The sequence below is a fragment of the Falco biarmicus genome, chromosome 3, assembly GCF_023638135.1.
Source record: "Falco biarmicus isolate bFalBia1 chromosome 3, bFalBia1.pri, whole genome shotgun sequence".
Classification (NCBI taxonomy): Eukaryota; Metazoa; Chordata; class Aves; order Falconiformes; family Falconidae; genus Falco; species Falco biarmicus.
This window is the reverse complement of record NC_079290.1, coordinates 96,358,089-96,382,937: the sequence shown is the minus strand read 5'-3', so window position 1 is coordinate 96,382,937 and position 24,849 is coordinate 96,358,089. Positions and strand designations below refer to the sequence as shown.

General features: G+C 41.6%; 1 protein-coding gene across 6 annotated transcripts in view; it reads right to left on the bottom strand.

Annotated features, from left to right (window-relative positions):
- HIVEP1 (HIVEP zinc finger 1) overlaps positions 1 to 24,849 on the bottom strand; it is a 123,170-nt gene that overhangs the window by 16,027 nt on the left and 82,294 nt on the right. For all 6 annotated transcript variants that reach the window (XM_056330537.1, XM_056330539.1, XM_056330538.1 and 3 more), the window contains 3 exons: positions 8,916 to 14,863; positions 2,282 to 2,415; positions 743 to 918 (listed from right to left, as the gene is read on the bottom strand). In XM_056330537.1, the coding sequence (XP_056186512.1) occupies positions 743 to 918; positions 2,282 to 2,415; positions 8,916 to 14,863 (6,258 nt within the window). The remainder of the gene's footprint in view (positions 1 to 742; positions 919 to 2,281; positions 2,416 to 8,915; positions 14,864 to 24,849) is intronic.

The window sequence follows — 24,849 nt, the reverse complement described above, 5'->3', positions numbered from 1 at the left end:
GGTTACAGCTGGGGGGGATTATTGCTAAATGACATTCAAAGCCAAGAAAAAATTTACTGCTTAGAGTATTTTTGCTGGAAGTATTTTGGCTGTGAACTTCTCCTGTCTGTTTCACTTACTTTGCCTCCTGGATCTACCACTGCTTAATATACTGCTTGCTTAAACAAGGATGCATTTAAGTATCTGGTGTAAACAGGCTTTAAAAAGTTGAGGTCTATCTTTGGGTCTTTGAAGGTCAAGTGGAAAGTGAACCTTGTCTTTCAAGGCCATAAAAAACATTTTAATATAGTGATTTAATAAAGGCCAATTTCCTTCCCTGAGCACCCAGTTGAGTGCCAACAGGAATACATATACGTCAATGTCATACCTCCAAAAGGTCACTGCTAGGGACTTAACATTCCGTGTCCCCATCCCTACTAGGATGAGCAGCTAAGCAGCTCACTTAGCTTCACCTAACTTTCATTATATTGCTGTAGGATTCCCCTCATCCCACTCTAGTTTCTCACACACTGTGGCATTTCATACCCTTCATTCATATAAAGGTGTGATTATCTGAATAAACATAGACTAAAGAAAAGAAGGCAATCAGAAACTACAAATATTTGAAGCATTAAGACAACAAAGCTCCACAGAGAGGCAACTTCTTTAGCTTATGAACTGCCAAATGTAAGAAGAAAAGAATTATACTTTACAACAGAAAGAAAAAAAAAGGGGGAAAACATGCATGGAAAAGTACCCCTACCTTTAGTTTTAAAGGAAAAGTTGCAGTAATTGCAGTGGTAAGGACGGACATCTGTATGTGTGCGAATATGCTTCTTCAGCATGCTGGGTTTCTTGCAACGTATTCCACATTCTTCACAGATGTACTTCCCCCTCCCTCTTCCCCGCACATACACATAGTCTTCATTTGACTTGTACCTAGTAACAGTACCGTAAGAGTAAGGCAATCAGTTGTTATGGGAAAATGATTCTAGTTAGAAACTCTTCTACCAGAATTTTAAAAATAATATAATAGATGACAATGACTGACTGACAAAGCCAACATGCTCTTTTCCTGCTCGACCTCTGCATTTATTCATTAAACTCGTATCTAGATTTTTCACTAGGTAATCACGGACCTGTTTAGGAATAACAGCATATCTTTTTTAATAGAGGTACCATTTGATACTATGCATTTGAAGATTTCAATTTGCAACACAGGAACACACTTTTTTAAACTGTCAATTCTTGGAAGCAGGTTTGGGCACCATGAGGAAGCTTTAAAAGAGCATTTTTGAGGCTCTGTGTTGGATGCAGAAAAGGAACAACGTTAGTTAGGACAATGGGAAAGTCTTTAAAATTCCCCATCAATGTGCTCTGGACTCAGCCTAATGCGACTGCCTCTAGGTGGAAAAAGTCATTCAGATTTGATTACACCCTTCATATCTCCACTCAAGGACACCAAAGGTTGTGTTTAGCTTTCATGACCTCGTCCCTGGAATGTTTGGATCTGAGCAGAGACACGTACCAATGTTTCACCTGGGCAGCTGGTAATGGCTTAACTCCTAGCCTAGACTGGATTCAAACTGGGAACCAATAAATGGAAAGCCCTAGAGCCCACTACCAATTACGAGAACAATAAAATATGCACCATTTTTGCTCAAAATTTTTAGAAGTGTCACCAGCACTCTTCTGCTATGAAATCTTTTTATAACATGCTGTAAATAGCACAACACTGTGGCTAAAGCAACTGTTATTCACATCAGGCAACCCATCTGAAGTATCACAGCGCACGGACAAGGGCTCTCAGTATTTCCATAGGACTTTGCAAATCAGGAGTTCTCCAGCCCGTGTATGCCACCGCACGCTGTCAGACACTGTACCGCACTCTGCTGCTCAGCCCCCAGGCTATATCCTCTCTGGCTACAGTTACACAACCCTCCTGCAAAATAGGCATTATTTATCACGTAAGAAAAATATAGGAAAAGAATTTGCATTGGCTGTATCTAGCTGCCTTTACGGCTGATTAATGTTTGCCCTTTGGGAAAAAAAGCAAAAAGGAAAAAAAAAGAACTGCACTGCTTACTGCTCCTTATTTCATTACCCCTCCTCTTAACTCTCATGGCTCCACGCTTCTGATGACTTTCCATTTTTCTTGGAAACATAAACCAACATCCACAGACCACAATATGGGAACTGTTGTTTCAAATAAATCAAATAGGAAGCAACATCTCTTCGAAGTCTAGAATCAAGGAAAAAATATCTTCCCAATGATATTTAGTATACAAAGTACAATACTTGCCCTCCATCAAATATTTTAACTCTTCTTGGTTCAGTTTTGATAAAGGAGTTTTCTTTATCGTGCTCAGTGCTTGATTCAGAGTTTTCCTTATTGCTGAATTCAGTTGCAGTCAATTTTTTTCTATTTAATGCTCGCTGAAAGAAAATGGGATACGCATATCATTAAAATTAAAGTCTTTCATATGCCATTCAAACCTGTAAGTTACGGTGAACAAAAGCATCATAAAAGCCACAATTATAATAACTGATTTTAAAAAAATGTTAAGGTACATGAAACAAAAAATATCTTTCACTAAACTTCTTCTTTACCATCCATTGACAATTTGTGGAGTAGTTAACCTAAATGAAGATTATGGCAGAGTAGGAAACCAGGAATGCTTTCAAACTGCAGTAGGAGATGCATCTTTCCTCTTCTGGGAAGGTGAAGGTGACATTTTTTAGCTCACAGATAGCCTTCTACGGAGAAAAGATGCTTACAACCAAACCCAAGTGCTTCCTGAACGGCCACAGCTTTGCTCCTCTGCCCTGGATGCAGCAGCCGGACCACTCAGCTGGGACTCTGCAGCTGCACGATACACTGCCCCCCGCAATTTGACAAAAAGGGGCAAACTTTAGTGCACAAGCAGTTATCCGTGCCTTCTCCCCACTGCTCCAGCCCTGATGTTTCAGTAGCACATCCTTGGCTCTACCTGCCTGGGAAGAGGTGACCTGTCTCAGGTCCCACCTGCTGACCCACCACCCAGCAGCGCCTCGTGGCTGGCAGGAGCTGCTTTGCCATGGCACAGCAAAGAGGAGAAAGGTGGGAAGGAGGGGTGTACCAATGGATGATACTGACAGGTACCATTTCTGATTGTTAGTATTTTTCAAAAAATATACCTGGTTTGGTGTGGAAATTGACCGTTCCCAATTTAGTGAGGTTATTAACAGGGGCTTCAGAACCCTTCCAAAGCAGGACTCCACACCTCACTCCCACTGCCAGACCAAATTACAAGTCAAAGCATACCAGTTGTCTAGCAGAACAAAAATAAGTTTCTCCATTTCCCCTGATACATTAATTAAGGAACTTTTTTTTTTTTAAAAAAAGGAGGATGAGTTCCCCCAACATTTGCCAATTAAAATCTAGCCCTTCCAAGTCTAGGATATTTATAAAATGGGCAACAATGAAGGAATGATCCAATTAGCCGGCAATTATTACTGCTGTATTTATAAACTGTTCTACCCACATAGCTGGCACATTTACCACATTTGCTCATATTGATAAGTGAATAAAATGATGAGGGAAAAAAAAAAAAAGCCTGGCCTTATGTTTTCTACTCATTATAAAATTTAATGCTGTAAAGCTTGCGAATTCTTGGCAAGAGGAATGACTTCGCTGGCTGACTTAAAATGACTAATGAATTACACTGGTCGTTACATATATTGAAGGGTGACATCATTCTGGCACCTAGTCCTCGCCCATGGTCCTCCATGCAGTCTCAGCCACCGCCTTTACTTCCCACCTGATGAGGAATGTGGCTGATGAGAAATTAACACAGATCAGAGGAAAAGCGTCTCCGTATTCAATCCAAAGCCCTAAAATCCGCACAGGTTGCAAGTACTACTCCAATCCGTACGCCTTCATGCAGCCCTCTGATTGATTTGGGCTGGGTTTTCAAATATCTGAGCAGTTCTACCAAAGCACACATGACAACTCTGCCTGTGTGTAGGAAGAAAGAAATTTCACCCTGCATGTTTTAACAGCATTCATACAAGGTGAAAGGAGATGATGTTCTGGAAGAGAAGTATCAGAAGTGGAGCCTACTCCAGTAACTGCAGCTCAGCGATCTTTTAGTTTCTATACGCGACATGGCAAATGAATCGCTTTTGTTTCCACTGCAAACAAAGAGTAACAAGGTGACATTTGTAATTTTACAAGAAAAGAGTAGTGGAAAACACAGAGTACATACAATAAACACAATACCACATAAATATCCCCAGCAGCTGGAATAATGCAACTTTCAAGTGCCTGATCTTTCAATTCTAAATACTAAGTATTCTTTCCAGATTTAATTTTCAGGAATGAAGAGACAAAGGAAAAAAGGAAGATTCCAAAAGCATTTGGCCCATGATGTTATCCAAACTATGGTGAAACAATGTTGTAATAAATTGTATATTCACAAAAGCATCTAGTGTGCAAAACCTAACACAAGGCCAAATACCACTGGATTCTGCCCTCAACTCCTTCTTTTTTATTAATGCGTGTTTATATACAGACCTAAGATAACCTAACACAGGTGTTCAAATTACTATTTACCTCCCACTGACATACTTTCATTTACTGGTTAGATGCTATTTTAGCACTTGTTTCAGTGTCTTAAACATACAAAATGCTGCTTATCACAGAGGTGCTCTAATAGAAACACTGAGTTTCTGTCACAAATCTACAGATACACTCGATGACAACGAACAAAGCAGTCTTCTTAGCTTTTATGAAAAATTCCAAATTGACGCTGAAAAGGGACTTGGGTCCTTTTTAACTTCTAAAGAGCAGCCAGTCTCTAAGGAGCACGGGTTTCTTGTGTGGAAATCCTTTAATGTATCTCACCTAACATCCCCCCGAACACCACACCTACTGGTGGAAAGGGTAGAAAAACGGCAGCACTGCAAAATGTTCCTCTCCACGGTTGCTTACGCCTTCCGTTTCTAACAGTCTCCTCTCCCTCTTCTCCCATAGAGACAAGGACCATGATTCATTTCTGCTTTACTCATTTTGCTCCAATTTAGCTCCACTGTCTTCAATTACTGGTATAAAACTGGAAAAAAACTGCTCTTGGGGCTGCCCAGAGACCAGAGTTCAATAGATACTTCTGCTACTTTAGGACATCCCTTGGAAAAAAAAACCATCTTCGCAGCCTGAATCATCAAAGTTATAAATTTCAGGTTAGAATATTCATTAAAATTTTTTCCCATTGGCACACAGCCACTTGAGGAAAATGGGTTTAATATCTTTAAACTTTTACTAACTTACACATAAAAATCTTCTGCATTTAACTACTTTCCAGTGGTGAGCTGGACTGTTGTGGCACATCATCCAAGACAGGAAAGCTTTCCAGTCAGGAGAAACTTTCCATTCCTCAGCCTATTCTTGCCCAAAAATCTTCACCCTGGGATACTGCACACATCACTGACTAACTTCAGAGAGGGGAGCCAAGAGCAATGTGGGGGGCTCAAGAACAGGCTCCTGATACACCACCAATGACTTCGCATGAGGAAAACTGGTGAAAAATAATAATAAATAGAATGGTAAAATAAAAATAGCAGGTAGAATAAGCCTTTCCTATGCAAGTGAACCTCCTGTTACATTTTAACGTGCTGTACTCATTCCAGGAGCTTCTTGCAGGGTAACATTTTGTGGTTTGTTCTCTGGATCACTGGAACGTGGCAACTTCACCTATTGCCTCTGAGCAGCGAATTGTGAAGAGCAAACAAAGTCCCTGGGTTCCTTATTGTGTGTATTTAGTTTACATGTCACTTCATTTCCCCCGGTATCTATTGTTGAAAGAATTGCCTGTTTTGTGACGGTGATTATCAGCAGTTATGCAGCAGTGAGAGATCTCTGTAAACATGACTCAGTTCTGGGGGCAACCCCAGGAACAGTTCAGCAAGTCGCTTTCTCTGGGTGAGAAGATCAGCAGTTAAAGCCCCACGAGCAGAACACACCAAATCACTCTGGAAAGGGCTACAACTGTGAGAGGAGGTGAGGCGTAACAGCGCTGCATTTTTATTTTCTTTAGACATTGGATTATAGTAGCATTTAAAGCTCACCATCAGGTCAGGGTTAAAATGTGCAAACCACCTGAGCAAACACAGCCCCCAGAGACTCACAATCTAAACTGTGGTTCCTGAAGGAACTCAGGACCCTGCCAAGCACTTAAGCAGGAAATTGATCTTTTTTCTTTTTCTTTCTTTTTTTTTTTTTTTTGAGAATTATTTGCTAATCTGTTTGTTGGCTTAATTTCCAAAATTAATTTCCAAAAGGATATCCATGGTTTTCCATCCTCAGGCTCAACCAGAAAAAAACAGTAGAATTACCAGGCCTGAACTGAGTGAGAAATCTGAGTTTTTGCTTTCCTTTGACACAGCTTCTGTGAGGAAGTTTCCAAGTTTGCATCGGCTGTTCCATTACCAGCTCTAACTGGAGACTGCTAATACAGAGGTTTATTGTAACAGCAGCATCACCACTCTGAAAAGCAGCTGAAAACCTGCTGCCTGAGTCCTCAGAAGGGAAAGCGAACAAATTTGGGAGATGTTGGGTCATAGTACCTATCAGGTCTTTGAAATTTTTAACTCCTGCCATCTTATATCTTGCTTGTACAATCTGAGATGCCAATTAAACTTTAATTGGTGCTTTCTCGCTGCACTTTCTTCCTTCATAATGGCTCTGAGTAAAGCTTGTAAATCAGCCGCAAGCAGAGCTGAAGAACTCTTCATTTTCACCATGCTTGTGTGCTTCATTCAAAGCATCATAAAGAAAGACTGAAGAAAGATTAGTAACTGTGGCTCTTTTGTGGCAGAAGCACTGTAAATGTACCTGACAGCTGCCTATTACAGCATTTAAGTACTCCTAGAGTGTTTAAAAGGGTGCTGTCAAAATATTTTTTCAAAATATTATTATCCATTATTTATATTCTAAACTGAATTTGTTTATAGACAAAATTGGTTCTTCAACAGGCATGCTGTAGCTTTGTTATCAGAGAATTTCTTCTGATAGGTTTCTTTAAAAGTAAAACAAACATGAGTCAGTGGCACAACTGATGTGAGACTTGCCTTAGAATCGCTCAACTACATGCAATGAAAAAAGCTAAACCTTTTAATCCCTTTTTCCTTTTTGATTTAGCACTATTTAAATACAACATCTCATAAAGTGTATGAGGGAGCAGGCTGGAAAAGGCAGTAAGAGTTTAAACAAAGGCAGCACGCTAATATGGCACCAACAATTCAATCCAATTACAGCAGCAATACAAAGCCAGCAGCCTGCATGTATTTTCTGCACAAAACATTACGGATGAAGTTTTGCCCTCCAATAGCAATGTTAGCAAAGTCTCCCACTGATTCCAGGAGGGCCAAGTTTAACTCTAATGCTCTTTTGGCCTTTGGGTTTCAGCGTACCTTCTCGACTCCCCCTATCATTCTGAAACTACCCCTTCCACTTACAGTTTCTCATCCTATTGCTCTTTTTCCCACTGATGACTTTGTATCTTAGCAAAACGTTTAGCAAACACAGAAACACCCCAGGGTGACCGATGACAGCAGTCTGTCGCTCAGTCTCTGTCAGACGCAGTCTCTGTCACTCAATATCCACAGAAATAATCTTTTTCCAAGGCTGTGGTATGCAACTGCCTGACCTACGGACCCTGATTTCCAGCCCAATGCCCAGGAAATTTTGCTGATGGCAGGCTGCAGGATTAGGACAAATTGCAATTGTTTTTACACACATGCTGTCCCACCCCCACCCACCCCCCAAAAAAATTTTCTATGTCATGAAGGACTTCGGAGAAAGGGAGGTCCATGGCTAACACCCCAGTTTTGCCAGCTTCAGAAAGAAGTTTGGCATCAAAGACATGGCAACCACAGCAAAGAGGAAAGAAGAGCGCGAAATCGGGCTGTACGCTTCAGAAAGCTTTACAGCTTCACGAGACGGGACATTAAAAGCTAGTACTGGGCCCATTAAATAGACACATGGACACCTGCTGCCACAGTATAGGGCAGAGAGCCATCTCTACCCATTCACAGAGGCGGTTCAGTCACTAAGGAATGCCAAATCCAGTGCAAACCAGCACAGCTTTGATCCTGTCCATACAAAACCACCCAGTGAGTGAAACCCCGATGACACGTGTGCAGCCCCGAGGCAGGTAAGGGCATTGCCCGTGACTACGCTGCTCTGCCCCATCCGACTCCAGAATGATGCCGTGTTTTAAGTGGGTCACAACCACTGCCTGGAGTATATTCCACTGCGCAAGGTTTAAAGTCATCTTTGAAGCCGTATCAATCCCAGAAGTTGTCACTGGTTTTATGGCAGCTGTAATTTGGCTTTAAACTTTGCTATTTTTTGTCATTATTTCACACCTCAAATTAACCTAGGCGGGAGAAAGGGACTGGTATACGGCTCCTCTCACAGCTGGATGATCAGCGATGGTGAGAAACATTTTCACGGCGCATCCACGGACACCTGTTCAGGCTGAGCACTTTTATAACAGAAAACACTAGCTGACTTTTAAGGCAAAATATGCAATTACGATCTTAAATTAACCTGTTCTAAGTTAAAAGTGTTTTAAAAATATTTGTATCGTAACTATTTTTGTTCTAGCCTTTGCATTTAAAAAATACCCAAACACATTCCTGCCATGATGAACACTTCATATACAGATTTAAATCCAGGAACTAATATCCATGAAAAGCAATAAATCCTTATGAACAGGTTTCTTAATGGACTTACTTAGGATCTTTTTTAGCAGTCTGATCCAGCATAACTAAAATAAATAAGCACATATACTATACCTGTCAGGCATATCACATTCTCTAAAATAGGAACAAGTGCGATTTCCAAAGCAAATCCCCTGTAAACAACCAGTATACATCAAGCATAGCTTAAGTACCTTAGTTAAGCTGTTCTTCCACTTGCTTGAGTAGACCAATACGTCAGATCTGGGGTGAGTAGTTCTCGCTTGAGTGTACAGTGGTTTTTCAACTTTCTGTTTCGAATTGAGGAGGGAGAGAGCTACCTTTGTCGACAAACCAAGTGGATTGGGATTGTTGGGACTAACGGTCCATGTAGAATAGGCTGAGATTTTCTGATCGTTCTGCAGCAAATGCAATGGTTTTCTCTTGAGGAGGTAACACCAGGTAAAACTCGTTGTGGTCTTCAGGCTTGGAAATGATAACCTCTGCATTTCTCCTACATTCATCGCAGCCAGTGTAGTTACAGGTTTTGCTTGGCCCTGGCTACTGATGTGCTTGCTCTCATTACTGTTACCTAGGGACTTTCTTTCTTGACTGCTACTTACAGGCTTGAGAAGAGAACTCTGATTATTCACTGGAGATAATTCAGATGGTTTCCTAACTACAAACGCCGGTGATGCTGAAGACTTAATGTCTTCAGATTCTGGTGACTCCTTTAAGGTGTCCGAAACCCCAGTGTCAGATGAATGATGGTCAGGCAACAGCAGGTCTGAAGCACCCGCTTTGCTGCTTTTTTCATGCTGTGCAACGCCATCAGGGTCTAAGAGGTGATTTTCAAGAGGGTCTGTGGTGCAAACCTGTCTTACCAAAACTGGCTTCTTTTGCTTACTAGTAGAGTCATTAGGTCTAACGTTCAGTGAATGCGATGGTCTAGCATCTGTCATACATGCAGCTCCACTCTCATCTTTAACGCGTTTTTGCTGTTTTTCCATGGCAATATCTAAACTGTTGGCTGGGGAAAGCATTCGTTTACTTGAAGCTGTAGCTTCTGGTTGAGGGAAGAGTCCACTAACTGGCACTTTCTGAATAATATGCAAAGAGCTTGACAAAGGTGAATTTCTGGTTCCACTTTCTGGTTGTGAATTTTCAAATGAATTTGGCAAAGTCCTCTGACGATCTTTGTGAGATTTTGGCAGCTGAGTTTTGCCTTCAAGCGTTGGCACTGTCACAACATTTGTTTTGCAAACAGACTGATTTACCTGATCCTGGGTCACTAAAATGTGAGGAAGGGGTGTAACCGTTGCAAAGCCGTAGGATGGCATACTGCTGTGAATACGGACGGGAACCACAAAAGGAGGAATCTGATGTATTTGACTGCTGCAGTTATTAGGGACAATTTGCTTTAGAGGAGGCACAGAGTACGGATTAGACATGTCAGACAGTTTAGTCTGCAGTTCAAAGGTGGATGCACTCTGGTCCACCCCAACCTGACTTGGAACAGTCTGAGTTGATAAAGTATTTTTTAGCAATTTAGAAGAGTATGGCTGACCTATATGTAATGTTTTAACTTGAAGTTGATACTTCGGAGCAAAACAATCCTGTTTTTCGTTGGGACAAGAAGAAAGCGCATATGCACTCACTTGTTCCCCTTGGGCTGATGTTTTAGTTGATGACTGGGAAGGCTGAGGAGTCAAGGATGGCTGTCCTTGATTATTCACCACATGATTTAGAGGCTGCTGGACAGAAGACAGGCTAACAGGATTACCATCTTGAATTGCTGAGTGAGGCCTGGAGTGAGTCTGTGAATGCTGAGTACTTGAAGGGAACTCCACCGAAGATTTGCCGGAGGTCTGCAGCTGGTGCAATGGCACTGTGGGCACATCCGTAGCTTGAGCCATCTGAAATGAGGAAGTCAATTTAACTTGAGGCTGATGATTTTCTGGAGCAATGTTTAAAGATATCTGTCTTACAAATGGCCCCCTTCTCCTTTCTAGCAGAGGCACATGTCCAGTCACTCCATTTGCAGATGATGCTTTCGGAGCGGCTATCTCTACGAGCGGGGCAGGTTTTGACGGAGACACGCTTCCACAGTCGAAAGACTTACTCCTGTAGTCCACAACCTCCATTGATGGCTGCGTGCAGCTGATTTGCTCTGAGGCAGCACGTCTCATTTCCCGGTAATGAGGTCCAGGTACAGCCAGTGCGTGCGAGCCAGCGGGAATCATGAGGAACTCTGACGACTTACTAACAGGTTCTGCTTTGCAAGGGTTCTCAGCCTTTGAAGTTTCATCTTTATCAAGTGAAGCTGAGAAACTGGAGGCATGAGACAAGCTACTCTCCCGACTTAGGCTTCTGGAAAGTGTGGAGTCAACACTTGATTCTGCAGATGAATGCTCCATTTCAGCCAAGCGAATCCTTTTCTTCTTTGGTGGAAGCTTTTCTGTTGGCAATTTTGACAGTGTCTCACTGCGCTGTGGCCAATTAAACCTTTCCGTCTTTTCCTGATCGCTGCACTGGTTTTCTTGGTCCCTGTCTGGTTCTTCTGTGACCAGTATCTCAGGAACCTGGATGTTATGCTGGCGAACAAGTCTCGATGGCTGAAGCGGTGCACTTCTCTCATTAGAAACTATTTGGCTTCCCTGAACTTCCCCTCTAGGTGCTTCTGCTGACAGGGGCTGATGGTGCTGGAGAGTATTCAGATGACAGTGTCTATCCTCTTGGATGACAACTGTATTCAAAGAGCGGTGCTTTGCAACCTTGTTGGGCTCTTGAGAAGAAACCGGTGACACTCTTTCAAATGACTCTGATTTCTCAAACGAGCTATTTCTGCTCAGTGAATTGGTGTGCTGTATTACTGAAATGCCAGTCCCTTGTCTTTTCAACTCCACTTTTTCTTGCACAACTGAGCTTGCCTGCTTTTCAATGAGTGGAGCCATCTTTGGCTCGGTAGTCTGATCTGTGCCTCGAGCCACAAGCTGAATTTGGGAACTCTGAAGCAGAAGGTTGCTTGGCTGTTGCGATCCTACCACCGCTGTCACACTGTGTTTTGACACACTGGAAGAACTTGCTGGCTTGCTTTGGCCTTCTGCGCTCTTTGATGGTACGCTTGTATCATTTTGCTGTGGGTCATCATCATCGCCAACACTTTTCATTTTTCTTCTTTTCCTTATCTGGGGTGTCTGCTCCCAAACACCAGTTGAAGTAGTGACTCTGTAATGTAGAATTTGAGGCTGTGTACTGTTTGGAACAGTTTTATGCTCAGGCTCTCTGACTGCTGCTTTAGTTTTAGGTCCATGCAACTCTGAACAATAAAATTTCTTGTGGTTTTCAAAATTTTCCAGTTTTCTATATCTGTTTCTGCAGGTTTCACACTCAAACATTGTTCCTCGCACCTGAGGGGACTTCTTCGTTTTCTCTAAATTTGGTCCCTGTGCCAGGGACTTGCTCCTTTGCAATACAGAATCATTTGGTAAATTACACCCCAGATAACTTTCTTCTACAGACCGCAACGATCCAAGAACTTGGCTTTCACCAGTAGAAGAATCTTCTATTGCTGCCTGTCTAACGAGGGTCCGAGGATGTCCACCTTGGTTCAGCGGAGGAGCAGGTCCTGATACAAACACATCATCGTATAAAGAGCCAATTTTATCATCAAATGACTGACTTCCTCGAAGGGGATGAGAGGGAGGTATAACATTTGGAGGTACTGCCGAGTAACTGGTAGTTGGCATGGAATTACTTCGTGTGATAGGTAAACAGTCAAGGGATGGTACAGAAAGAAGAAAAACTTGCTTCGATTTCTCAGTGGGTGTGAAAGGAGACTTTGGTATATCAGAGCTTGAGCTAGTTCTTCTTCCCATGGGCTTTAAATCAAACTGGAAAGAATCCTTAAATATGTAGGATTTTGGTGAATCTATGCTTCCTCTTCTTGAAAGAGATGTTCTTCTTGGTTTCACGCTATCTAACTGTTTGTCATCCACAACAGCTTCATTATCAGAAATTAACTTAGAGATACGCTCCTCAAGAGTTTTTGTTGCCATGGGAGGTCGCATTTGGCCAGAAAGAATCAGATTTTTTTCAGCACAAACAGTTTGTACCACTGATGCTACCACACCACTTGTTCGTGGCACACAGGGCAGGTTTTTGTTTGGATCTTTTTCGGAGGTCAGCAGTCCTCTTGTGAAAGGAGCTGGTGGGCTCATGGTTTGATCGGCACTTTCAGAACGAGAGAAATAACCAGAATCGGTACTACCTAAACTTCTAGGGCTCAAGAGACATTTTCCTTGCTGATCCTGGGAACCATCAGTTGCCTGTTGTCTCTGGAGCTGGGCATGCACCGCTCCTACTGCAGATCCCAGCTGTTCCTCTAACAAGTCCATGTCTACTTTCTGATGCTGCTTTATGTCATTCTCCTTGAATGAGGCCGTATGTGTTAAATTTGACTGAAGAGCTGTCACTTTAAAATCTCCTTTTCTCTGCACTGCAGCAAGCTCAGGTGCTGGTTCCGTTACTTTTGGGCTATCGGCCCTTAATGGAGAAACATTTACAGGATGAACTACTACTTTTGGTAAAGCTGCCCTTACTTGAGGTTCTGTCTCATGTAACGAAGAGTCAGCAGGTATACAGTCTGGGTTGCTTAATGGAACAGGGCTTCCCTTCCGCAAAGTTTCCACACCCGAAATTACTTTCACTATTTGTGCAGGTTCCAGTTCTTGATCATCTTGTCTTTCATCAGCAGTGCCTTCATCTTCACTTTCACCACTTTCTTCCACATCCGAATGAATGCTAAGTGCTTTGTCCGAGTCATGAGATAGGAAGAGGCCACCTGAATCTGGCTGTGGGACAAGTCCAAGTTTGATAGCATGTGCATGAGATTTTTTGTGCTTGTACAGATTGCTTTTGGTTTTAAATGAAAACCCACACGTCACACAAGGATATGGTCGCTCTCCAGTATGGGATCGGATGTGCTTTTGGAGAACACTTGGCTTGGCACAAGCCCGATTACAATACTCACAGACATATTTCCCTAGCTTTTTAGGCTTCTGGTCTTTCAAGAGGCTACATATTTGTTCTACACCATGGTTTACAACTGATGCTATCTGGGCTGAATTATACATGGGACCTATAGACAAGTGTGTTGAGCTTGATGTGCTAATTGACAAAGGTGAAGACGAAGTAGCTACTAACTGGTTTTGCGAAAAAACCTGAGTTACAGTGGAAGATGAGGTGTGAACAACAGATGAAGTTACTGCTATGCTGTATATCTGCTGGAGTTTGGGGCTTTCCTGACTCTGCTGTTGCACCAGCGACCTAGTGAAACTTGGACACATAACAACCTGGTGATTTTGTTGACTGGTTTTAGTAATAAGGTCTTGTGAATGAGAAACTGATTGGCCTTGTGCTTGTCCAGTCTTGGCTGCTGCTGCTACATGCACATTGTTTAACGTAGACGGGTAATAGTGAGGTCCGGCTGCAAACTCATGCTGTGACAAAGCAGGCTGATTTTGGACACTCATTGTATTGGACGTGAGACTAGAAGAGGTGCTTACAGTTTTATTTGGTCTCAGTTTCTCTATCTGCATCCCATAAGGGGGGCACTCTTGTGCTAAAGTGTTCAGTTCAGGCTCCATAGCTTTTAATAAGACATCGAATGCAGTACGTGTACATGGGGATGACGTACTGCAAGCAACAAAATCAATACATTCATTACTGTCAGTCTTTGTTTTGCTTGATGAGGAGTTTGAGAGACACTTCTTCTCTGGCGAGTTCAATTGGGTTGCATCAGTATCCTCCACTGCCTGCTTACCTAAATCTAAGGACTGATGTGCCAGTGAAAGCTTTGTCTGCATCGATGTCTCAGATTTGGTTGTTTCAACACTTATCTCACTACCAAGTGCCCCCTCGTTCTGTTTGGTACCCTGATTTCCATTTTGCACGGGTAGGTGATCCTGCGCCGTGGCATGTTCAGAGGCATCTGGAAGGGCTTTTAGCGGTGAAGGGTCTACACTTTGCTTAGCCTTGGCTTCGGCGGGGCTTCTCAAAGGCGATTTTGGTATTTTTTTTAGATGGTTTTCAGTCACAATCTTTTTTCTTTTCACACCCTTAATTGCATCTTGGGTTCCTCTAGTACCAGCATCGGTGATTTCTGTTAAAACACAAAGAGAATAAAAAAGAATATTCAAACTGGATAACGCAGTATATTTTTATTTATAATATTTTATCATCTCCAATTTCAACAGCAAGCCCTGGGACAAGAAGACTGTCCATCTCTCCAGATTGCAGTGGGTTTTTTTTAACACTAAATGTATCTTGGTGAAGATCTATTTTGTTTTCATCTAAAAAGAGCAATGCTTTCTAACTGGTGCTGTAAGACATTACAAAAGTAATTCACTATAGGAAAAGCTTCAAAGGAAATGTAAGAAAAGAAAGGTGACTAACGGAGTATTTTAGCATTTATAGCATCTTTTTTCAGATAAAGCAAAAAGAAACCTCTCCCTTGCACTTGTTTAAAAATGCAAATAATTATAGCAGGAAAATGAAGAACCAAGACACAAATCTGTTTTCGTGTCGTGTTTGTCACTTTTTCCATCTATATGTTGCCATAGTCAAGGAATGAAGACAACTTCCTCATAGTTATATTTGTAAGGAGATTTATCATGGAAATGGCACAACCACCCACACCATCTGTCAAGTACTGTATTTCAGAGCTCCAATTACTGAACTTCAATAGCATTTCAGATGAGCAACTACTGTGGATGAATAAAATCAGTCACACTTACATGACTTCCTATTCGTGCATCATGAAACAGAATAAACTATATTTGAATTATTTCATTACTAACTACACTTGTTGCTGATTTTAAGCAGGCATGGACACAGAGTTTCAGGGATGTAGTGAACAGCAAATGAATTGGGAGTATTATTCAGCTGAATAATTTTGCAGCAAGTAGTTATATTTGTACAAAGTCACATTTCCTCTAAGAAAATCACATATAGACTGAATTCAGTGTTGATACTAACAAACTTATTTAATAATTTTTAATAGATTTTTTAAATAGATGTTACACACCTTTGTTTACCTCAACAGTGTGCTATTTAATCTGTTAGTTAATATCTTTTTTCTTCTTCTTTCTTAACATACACTCAGTCATAGCCAATGCCTCAGCTAGCATCACTGGTAGTGCAGAGGAAGCCAAATATTAAATGGATGTAAATCCATATCCTTAAGCTTTTACAACTCATTCATTAGGCTATTAGCCAAAACCATATTCGTCTGACTGCCAATATTCAAAGCAAAGGAAGAACTTAATGATTGGGCTGATGTCTCTAAAAAGGTTCAGCTGCATATGCATTCTGGGATGCAGTACTGAGTAAGTCCATGTAGTACGTTTACCTGCATAGAGTTACTCAGGAACAGAGGTTTATGTGCACTTCTAGGTAAAGAGCAGCCTGAAGACATCATATAAAGGGACAAAAATCGCACAACTCCACAAAGAGGTAACAAGAGAAAGCTCAGACTTTCCAGTACCCATCAACCCTACGGCCCCCTTTGAGTGGGACGAGGACTATCCTCTTGCAGAAACGCCAGCTGGCTTCTACACTGTGGTGGGAGGAAAGCCAATGCATAGTGTGCGTCTGACAAGAGATACTGGAGCTGATGAATCCAGGGTGAAATTCCTGCTCCATGTAAAGGAAATACAGGCAGTGCCTAAAGCTTCTCTAGCAGAAGAGAATGGTAAGTGACCGGTAGGAAAAGAAAGGCAAGAAGTTGTTATGTTTTCTCAGTGCCAGAGCATAACCCAACTGGGATGTATGCTAATGCCAGACACTTGGAAGTTCAAAATCCCATTTTTGATGCCAACTTAATTGTACACATATATTAATTTAGGGTGAATGGATATTCAGGAGATTTCCTTGCAAATTGGAAGATCAAAGACTACACCCCACACATAATGTATTGCAAATATGCATGTTCTGCAGAACCTGACCTATTCCTCTCTCAGCCCTGCCAGAGGAAGCTTTAACCATGAAGAGTAAGAGCCTGTTTTGTCACAATCAGCAGCCCAACAAAAGAGATGCTCAAATCCCTTGCCAGAATTAATGGCTCCAAATCCTAATTATGGGAAATTTGTGCTCCTTTTGTGTACCCAGGAAGAGATTTCTGCAGTAATCGTTCACTTAACCCATAAATGAACTTTGCATTCATTGCTTTATCACCAAAACCTCTTCATATTAGACTGGATTTAACTTATTCAAAGCTGAGCAGTCTTCCATCACAATGTTTTGTACTTTCCATTGCTTCACAATTGAACAAGTGGCTTACACTAACAAGTTATCATCAATATTACCAATGGTCACCTCTTTATAATTCATAGTCCACCAAAACAGGTTTTTCTTCAAAAACAACAAATAATTTTACACCAAGCAAAAGAGAAAATAAAAAGGTAATTATATAAAAGGGTGCTTTTCGCTATGGTTTGGTGATGTCTCTGAGGCACGGCCATGTTCATTGAGTGTAAGTAATTTGGTTCCTTTTATGCATACACTGCAGCTTTTATCCTGTCACAATCTCGCCTCCACACTGATCATACTGCCGGTGTTTGCACCAGAGCGCTATGGGAAGAGCTGGGCACATTACACATAGCTAGGAAGGTAAGAGTGCCAGGAATTGTAAACATCCAAGCAGATAAAGGTACACAAAAAAGACTAAGGTGTTTTATACTGCTGTATTAGAACAACCAAATGATGTGCTGCTTCCTGATGCCTCAGAATATTAAATAACTACTATTCCCGGGTTTCAACCATATCGTGCAGAGGAACCAGCTTACTCAAGTTACAGCACACTAGCAAACTGGAAACCAACACAGCTGAAAGATGTAACGTGGCTTACAGAAGCCTTAAAGGAAGTAGAAATGTATCTTTAATCTACCAATCAATCAACTAAAAATACAAATTAATTATGAGTACAAGATCAGATTTTTCCATAACCTATTTACTGCTTTACATTTTTAAAATGTTGTTCAACACATGCCAAAACATAAAAATTATCCAGGAAATTGAAAAGGAACAACAAAAAAAAAAAAAAAAGACAAAAAAAAAGCAAACCCAAGTTATGCATTTCATTATGTACAGAAACAGAAATTTTCTTTAGTCTTCAAAACCATTAATTTGCTGCTTCTACACCAATAAAATTCCAGTCTACAGCAATCATGAGAACTAGTTTCTGATTGGTATTTCTGACGCTACATCTTTTGTGATTCCTGAGATGGAATCGCAGGTTTGCTTCAGTGTACCCATCCATAAAATCTTGTAAAATGTACTTTCTTGACAATGGTTTTACAAGGCTTAACAATAGCTTAAGTACCGTGCTCTACTCCTGGATAATTCAGAAATCTTTATTATTAATGGAAATAATTGCCTCATGTTTGCTAACAGTCAGATATCTAGCATATCTGGGGAAAAAAAGGAGCCCCCAACAACTTTTTTTTCCCTTATTTTTAGCTTTTTGTTTCTTTCTGCCAGTCTTCTTTTTGTATTCTGTTTATGTTGAAGATATTCCACCACACATTAATCTACAGCTACAAGCTTGCACAAGGATCAACTGCATCAGTATTTCCAGAGGCAACAAAAAATCTGGTGGAAAGCATCAGCCCCGTAATGTTAAACACCCTTCTGCCCTGCAGAGCTACAAACTTCCAGAAGCGTGATAATTTGCCATGGCCATGTACCCACATCAACAAGCTGACACTGAAAAAAAAGAACATAAAAAAGTTGCATGTGGAAAAAAAAAATTAAAAATAATTAAGTTGATCTGCTTTTCTTTCTCTGCCACCCCACGCACTCTGCTCACCTCCCTCTGCAATCTCAAACCCTTCTCATCGTTGGGCGGTAATTCCTCTTGTTCTCAGGTGGTGAAGCGTTGTTGTTAAGAAATGCTGTCCCTTAAATCAGGTGTCTAAAAAGCATCTTTTTCATAAGCTGTATTACACCAAATAGGATTGAGTTACCCAGGCCAAGAGAAGAGGTAACAATGCCACTGCGCTCAGCACCTCACTTATCACATCCCAGGGACACCAGAGCATCTCTTGTGCTTTGCCTGGTTGGCTTTGTTCTGCTTTGCTACAAAGATTCTTTGTTGAATTCTTTTGCTTTGGTATGAATTCTGCACTCAAAACATGACAAGAAAAACTGATGTTTCTAAACACGATTTTGTCCACCTATAATTTCTCTGCTGCACTTCACTCTATGCATAGGAAATAGAGCAAAAGAACAGAAGTGTGAAGGTGTAGATAGCAACCTGGCAGAGTAACTCATCCAGCAAATAAAGGAAAGGTATAACTGATCTGATTTTTTTCCTCTGAAGCATTTACTGGTGAACTAGACAGTACCTTGACAAAATGATCTCAATGGTTTTGTTTAAGTAACTTCCAGAACTGCCTGTCTCGAAGCCTACGTGTTATTACAACACCCACTCTCTTTCTCTTCCTTCTAATAGAGCTACATGCTTGCACTTAAAAAAAAGATAGTACGAGGGAACTGAAGCAAGGCACCAAGCTCCCTTCTTCCTAGGTCCTACCCTGTGAAACGCAGAGCAAGCAACCACCACCTGCCCCAACAAGTCCGATGAGTGGCACAATTTTCATCTCATACACTCAAAGTTGCAGAATATTAACAGCCATTGTAGGCTTCCATACAGAGACAGATTTTCAAAAGTGAGTGCCTGAACTTTAGCTCCTAAATCTGTACTTGAGTTCCCAGAGCACTGCAAGTAAGATCAAGCCTCTTCTGGAAGTGTTCAGACACTAACTGACGTCTTAAATGTACAGCTAAAAGGTTGCTCTGACATGTAATGACAGCGGCGATCCAAAGACAGAAGGTTTTCAAAAGAGACACACCATCACTAAGGATCTTATTCTGATTAAAGCTAAGCTTTCCAGTGCCTTTAGATACTCAAAAAAAATCTTATTCTTAACATTTGATACTTCTTTAATTTTTATTTCACTGAAAATACTGAAAGCACTCATGAATCACCCCACTGGGTTTGTATCCATGAATAAGAACATCATTATGAGATAAAGAATGAAGTCCTGCCAGCAAATATAAGACCACTAGAACTTACATTAAACACAGCAGGGAGTAACTAAACTTTCATTCCTTATTAAATACCTCTAGCTTTATACTGCCTCCTACATGTTAAGTACAGCCATGAATATTTTTCCTAAAATTATAGTTTTTCCAAAGCGTAAAAAAACCCCAAAATAAACACCCCCCTAAAATAACCTGATTACATAAACCACACATACAACTATGAAAATGTTCACTGTCGACAAGTCAATGGAAGCAAGATTAAACCAAGCGCTGTGCTTCATTTTAAGCACAGACAGAGAGGATTTTAAAGTCAATCACCAACAGCTTTAACTGCCTAATTTCAGACTCCTTGAGATGGTCGCAGGGTGTCCACTCCCTGTTTCAGAGGCCAGAAGGGAAGTCAAAGAACTTGGGGTGCTCCAAGTCAGCAGCAATATTTGAAAATGTTGGTCAGCAGGCTTAAGAGCTTTGCTGCTAATAACACCAGTCCAAACATGCAGAGGGGACCCTTAAAAACCACTTGATCTATATGTAAAGCACATCTGACATTAATTAATTAAATAACGGAGAGGGGGGAGCATTGATATTCAAAGGTTAAAGCAGTCTGATAGGTATTGTATCAAGTGTTCATCTACGCCAGCATCTGTCCTTTTGTTCCTATCAGAAAATACTGAACCATTCCGTAAGGTATGGATGAGCTAAGAGTGGTTTCATGATTTCATACTGCCTTTAAACACATTATTATTTTTCTTGGTGTTTTTAACAGACAACACTAAGCTCTGGGTTGATAATGTGGCCCATCAACAGTACTGTATTGGCTGTCAGCAAGACAGGTTCCCCAGTCCTCTTTTAACTGTCATTTCACACCAGGTCTTTGTTCTGAAATGACTATTTTATTAGCATAATTTCTCATTATTAACTAAAATAGCAGAAGTCCTACTAACGCAAGCTGCACGAAAGGTAAACCTGTGTTAATATGTGGTACCAGCACTCATTTTGAGTAGTGCCATTAACCTCAATGACAGCATACATTTTTGTGAAGTCAAATTAAATTTTAATGCTCTCTACCACCACACCCTGGCAAGCCCATAAAACCACTGTATCTCACGTTCACACATTAAAGGTAATTGTAGAGAAAATGTATATTGAGATATACGCCCAAGAAATCATACCCAGTACTTCTACCACTAAGTGTCTCAAATTTAAAATCAGTATTTTGTAGCATCACAAGATAATTCCACGTGGGAAGGGACCTCACCACATCTCTAGTCCAACCTCCTGCTCAGATTGGGGCCAGCTACAGGATCAGACCTGGGTCCTTAGGGCTTTGTCCAGTGGGGTGTTGGAAACCTCCAAGGAGCGATTTTACTCAGCCCCCATGAGCAATGCCTCCACTGCTTGACTGTCCTCGTGTGGAACAAGCCACTCAACATACTCCTGTTGCCTCTCATCCTCCCACCATGTGCCACTGTGAAGAGTCTGGCTCCTTCTTCATGATATTCCTTCCTCAAACCACCTCTGAATGAGCCCTGGTCCCTCAGCTCCTCCTCAGAGGACAGGCCCTGACGGCTGCGGTGTCCCAGTGATGAACCCACCCCATGTTCCTCATGTTCCTCCTGCACCGGGGGGGGGGGCAAAACTGGACACAGTATCTAAACATGGTCTAAAGGATTATGGAGTAGGGGAAGATAATCCCTTGCCATGATCTCCTGGTCTCACTTTCCCCTGTACAGCCCAGGATGTGGCGTCCCTTGCTGCCAGGCGTGCCGCCGGCTCGCTGCCCACCGCACGCACCCCAGGGCCCTTCCACAGAGCTGCCCCCCCACAGGGGCTCCCCTGGCCTGGGGCACCCCATTGCACCTGGACCTGTTGAAAACAGACTTAATACTCCTCTGGTTTCCCACCTACCCTGGCCTTACCACCCTAACTTGGACACAAGAATATAGTGGGAGACAGTGTCAAAAGCCTTGTTAAAGTCAAGGTGAACAACGACACCCATGGCTGCCCCCTGAGAGACATCCCCATGTCCTCACATCTAGTCGCTTCATAACAGAAGCCATTTGATCACTCTTCTCAGTGGCACCCAGTGACAGGACAGGGGCAACGGGCACAAACTGCAACACTAGAAGATCCACCTGAATGTGAGGAAGAACTTCTTTACCTTGAGGGTGCCGGAGCCCTGGGTCAGGCTGCCCAGAGAGGCTGTGGGGTCTCCTGCTCTGGAGACATCCCACACCTGCCCGGACACGGCTCTGTACAGCCTGCTCTGGGAGACCCTGCTTTAGCAGGGGCTGGGCTGGATGCTCTCCAGAGGTTGGGCTGGATGCTCTCCAGAGGTCCCTTCCAACCCCAACCGTTCCATGACTTCATCACAATGTTCTTCAGTTTCTTCAGTTGTTATGAGAATTACATAAAGAATGAGAATAGGTAAAGCTGAAGGTCTGCAAAGCACTTTTACTCACATTTATATCCAATACACTGTTTACATGCTTCTGTAAGTCTTCATCTTATTAAGCCGTCTGGATCAGAACACACACCAATAATACACTCCCTGGCCACATGGAGAACAGCACCCCCAGGAATCCTGCTTTTCTGTTTTTCTTGTTGCTTAATACCTTTTCCCATTTGCAACTTCCACCATCAAACAAACCACAAAGCAGTAAATTCTGTGCACACTTCATCTCACTGATGGCAAAACTAACAGGCACCTCAACAAAAACAATGCAATCTAAAAACATCCAGTTTATCCCACAGGATGCTTGAGCACCACTACAGATGTGGCTGGCATTGCTTTATAGCTAAGTCTACTTGTATGCAATTTATAGGTTTTCAACTAAATACATTCCAAGAAATACCTAAATTGCTGGCTATCAAAAGTAAGCAATAGTTAAGAACAGGCAAACATTAATTTGATAAGATTTCGTACAAATGGTAAATTTTAAACTGTACAATCTACTGCTTCCACTAATTCTATATTAACAGCAGTGAATTGTCACTTTGAAGGGAACACTGGGGAAAGGAAGAAGAAGTATTTCTTGCCTTTGAGTAACATTTTCCCAAAATAACAGACCTGCCTATATTTTAAAATAGCAGGAGAGAGACGAGAGCTGGTGTAGGAGGGAGCAAGAGGTTCCTCAGACCCCGTGTCTCGGCACCTCTCACCAGTGTCTGAGTTGCAAAGGTACGCCAAAGCTGAAAGGGGAGAGTAATTTTCTGGAGATACAGAAATGATCCACTCTTTTATTCAGAATATAAAAGATCCTTCCCCGAGAATCAAGAACACTTACAACCTAGTAAGTGGAATATACTAAATGATGGGTTTAAAGGTGCAGCCCCCAAGGTGTACTCTGGGCTACTCCTCACGCACTAGATGACACACTGTGGCACCATTAGCAAGGTCAGAGCAGATCAGCTTTGCAAATTGTGCAATAATATTTTAGCATAAGGTAAGGGAGACACCTTTGCCCCGAGGCACACAGCTCGGCCTTATCAGGAAGCGCCTCTGCGATAGCTTCATCCCAGACATGAGCACCTGCCAACTCCTGTTTGGCCTTGGGATAGGTAAAGAGTAAACGACAAGTTGCAGTCTGGGACTGTCTTTCTGTCAGCGTCTTTTAAAGTCATGGCTACTCACATCAAGACAACCTTGGTAGTGAGACTTCTGATGGGGTGGGAGGACATAACTACCTTATGATGCTAGAGACCAAGAATGGTTGTCTTTGGAAGTCTGGTCTCATTTTGTGCATTTAGTTTCTTGGCTTGAATGAAGAAAGTAACAACCGGCACATTTTTAGCCATAAAAATAGTGTGCTTGATGAGGAAGACCATGAAGATCAAACAGCAATAAACATCTGACCACTGAAGTAATGCTATAGCCTCAGCTGGGAAATGCCAACATCCATATGTGAACAGGAATTAAATGCAACATTTCAGCACATCTGAAAATCTCTGACCAAAGTGAAATGGATTTTTTTCCCAAAAAAGAGTTAATTTCCTGCCTAGCATGAAACACATTAAATGAAACATGACATTTGATATTGATGGAGATTTCCCACCATTACGTGTGTAAGAAACCAGCAGAGGCTGAACCACTGTAACGTTTCACAGCACTCGAGCACATCTTCAAGAGACAGAGAAAAGGCACCATGAGAACAGCAAATGTCAATCACAACCTACAGTTAATGCCTAACTACTCACACAAAATGTCAAGATATGAACATTCAGCAAGGGCATATACTACAGTATTTTAAATATGCTGAAAAAAATAAAAATATTTACTATATTAAGTAGCCCTATGGAGTTTATGTATTGGCTCTGCATTACAGTCATTTAACTCTATATTCTCTACACAGAAGCCTTAATATTAAACTAAGCAAAGTAATCACCACTTAAATGCTGTTAAGATAAAGCACATTGACTATGAGCAGGTGGAGAGACACCGTTACGATAGCAATCCCAGCTTGAGAAGTCCTTCCTCGCTGGGCACTCCAAAGACACGGAAAAAGACAGGATGCCTCGCAAAGGCAAATTAACAAGGTCCCAGTCAAAGCCTAATTAGAAACCAGCTCCACCCAGTCATCCATTTAAGAATAAAGCTGTTTAAACATAACCAGTTAGAGAAAGTATGTTGCCAGAAATTAAACTAAGGACATCTTTCCAGGAACATCTGGAAATCTTCCTCAAATGTCAGGCAATGTTGTGAACAGTTTCACTACTAAATTATCTGCTGCAATTTAAGAATTATCAGTTGTTACTGCAAAGTTAGGATTTGGCTAATAAATCATTAGCACAACTTCTACCCCTAACACACAGAAAAAGAAAGGCCATTAAAACAGAATTCTAGAACAGCTCATGAAACAGCAACCACTTTAAGGGTTATCAGCAAAGAGCAACTGCTATCTGGCCAGATGAGATACTGAATATAATACCCACATGTGAGTCTGAGGGGAATAAACAAAAATGAAAGGATCAAGATGTTCGCTAAACTACCTTTGCACATCACTATGTTCAAACGGAATGAGCTCCTGAGTCATATTCCCTGCA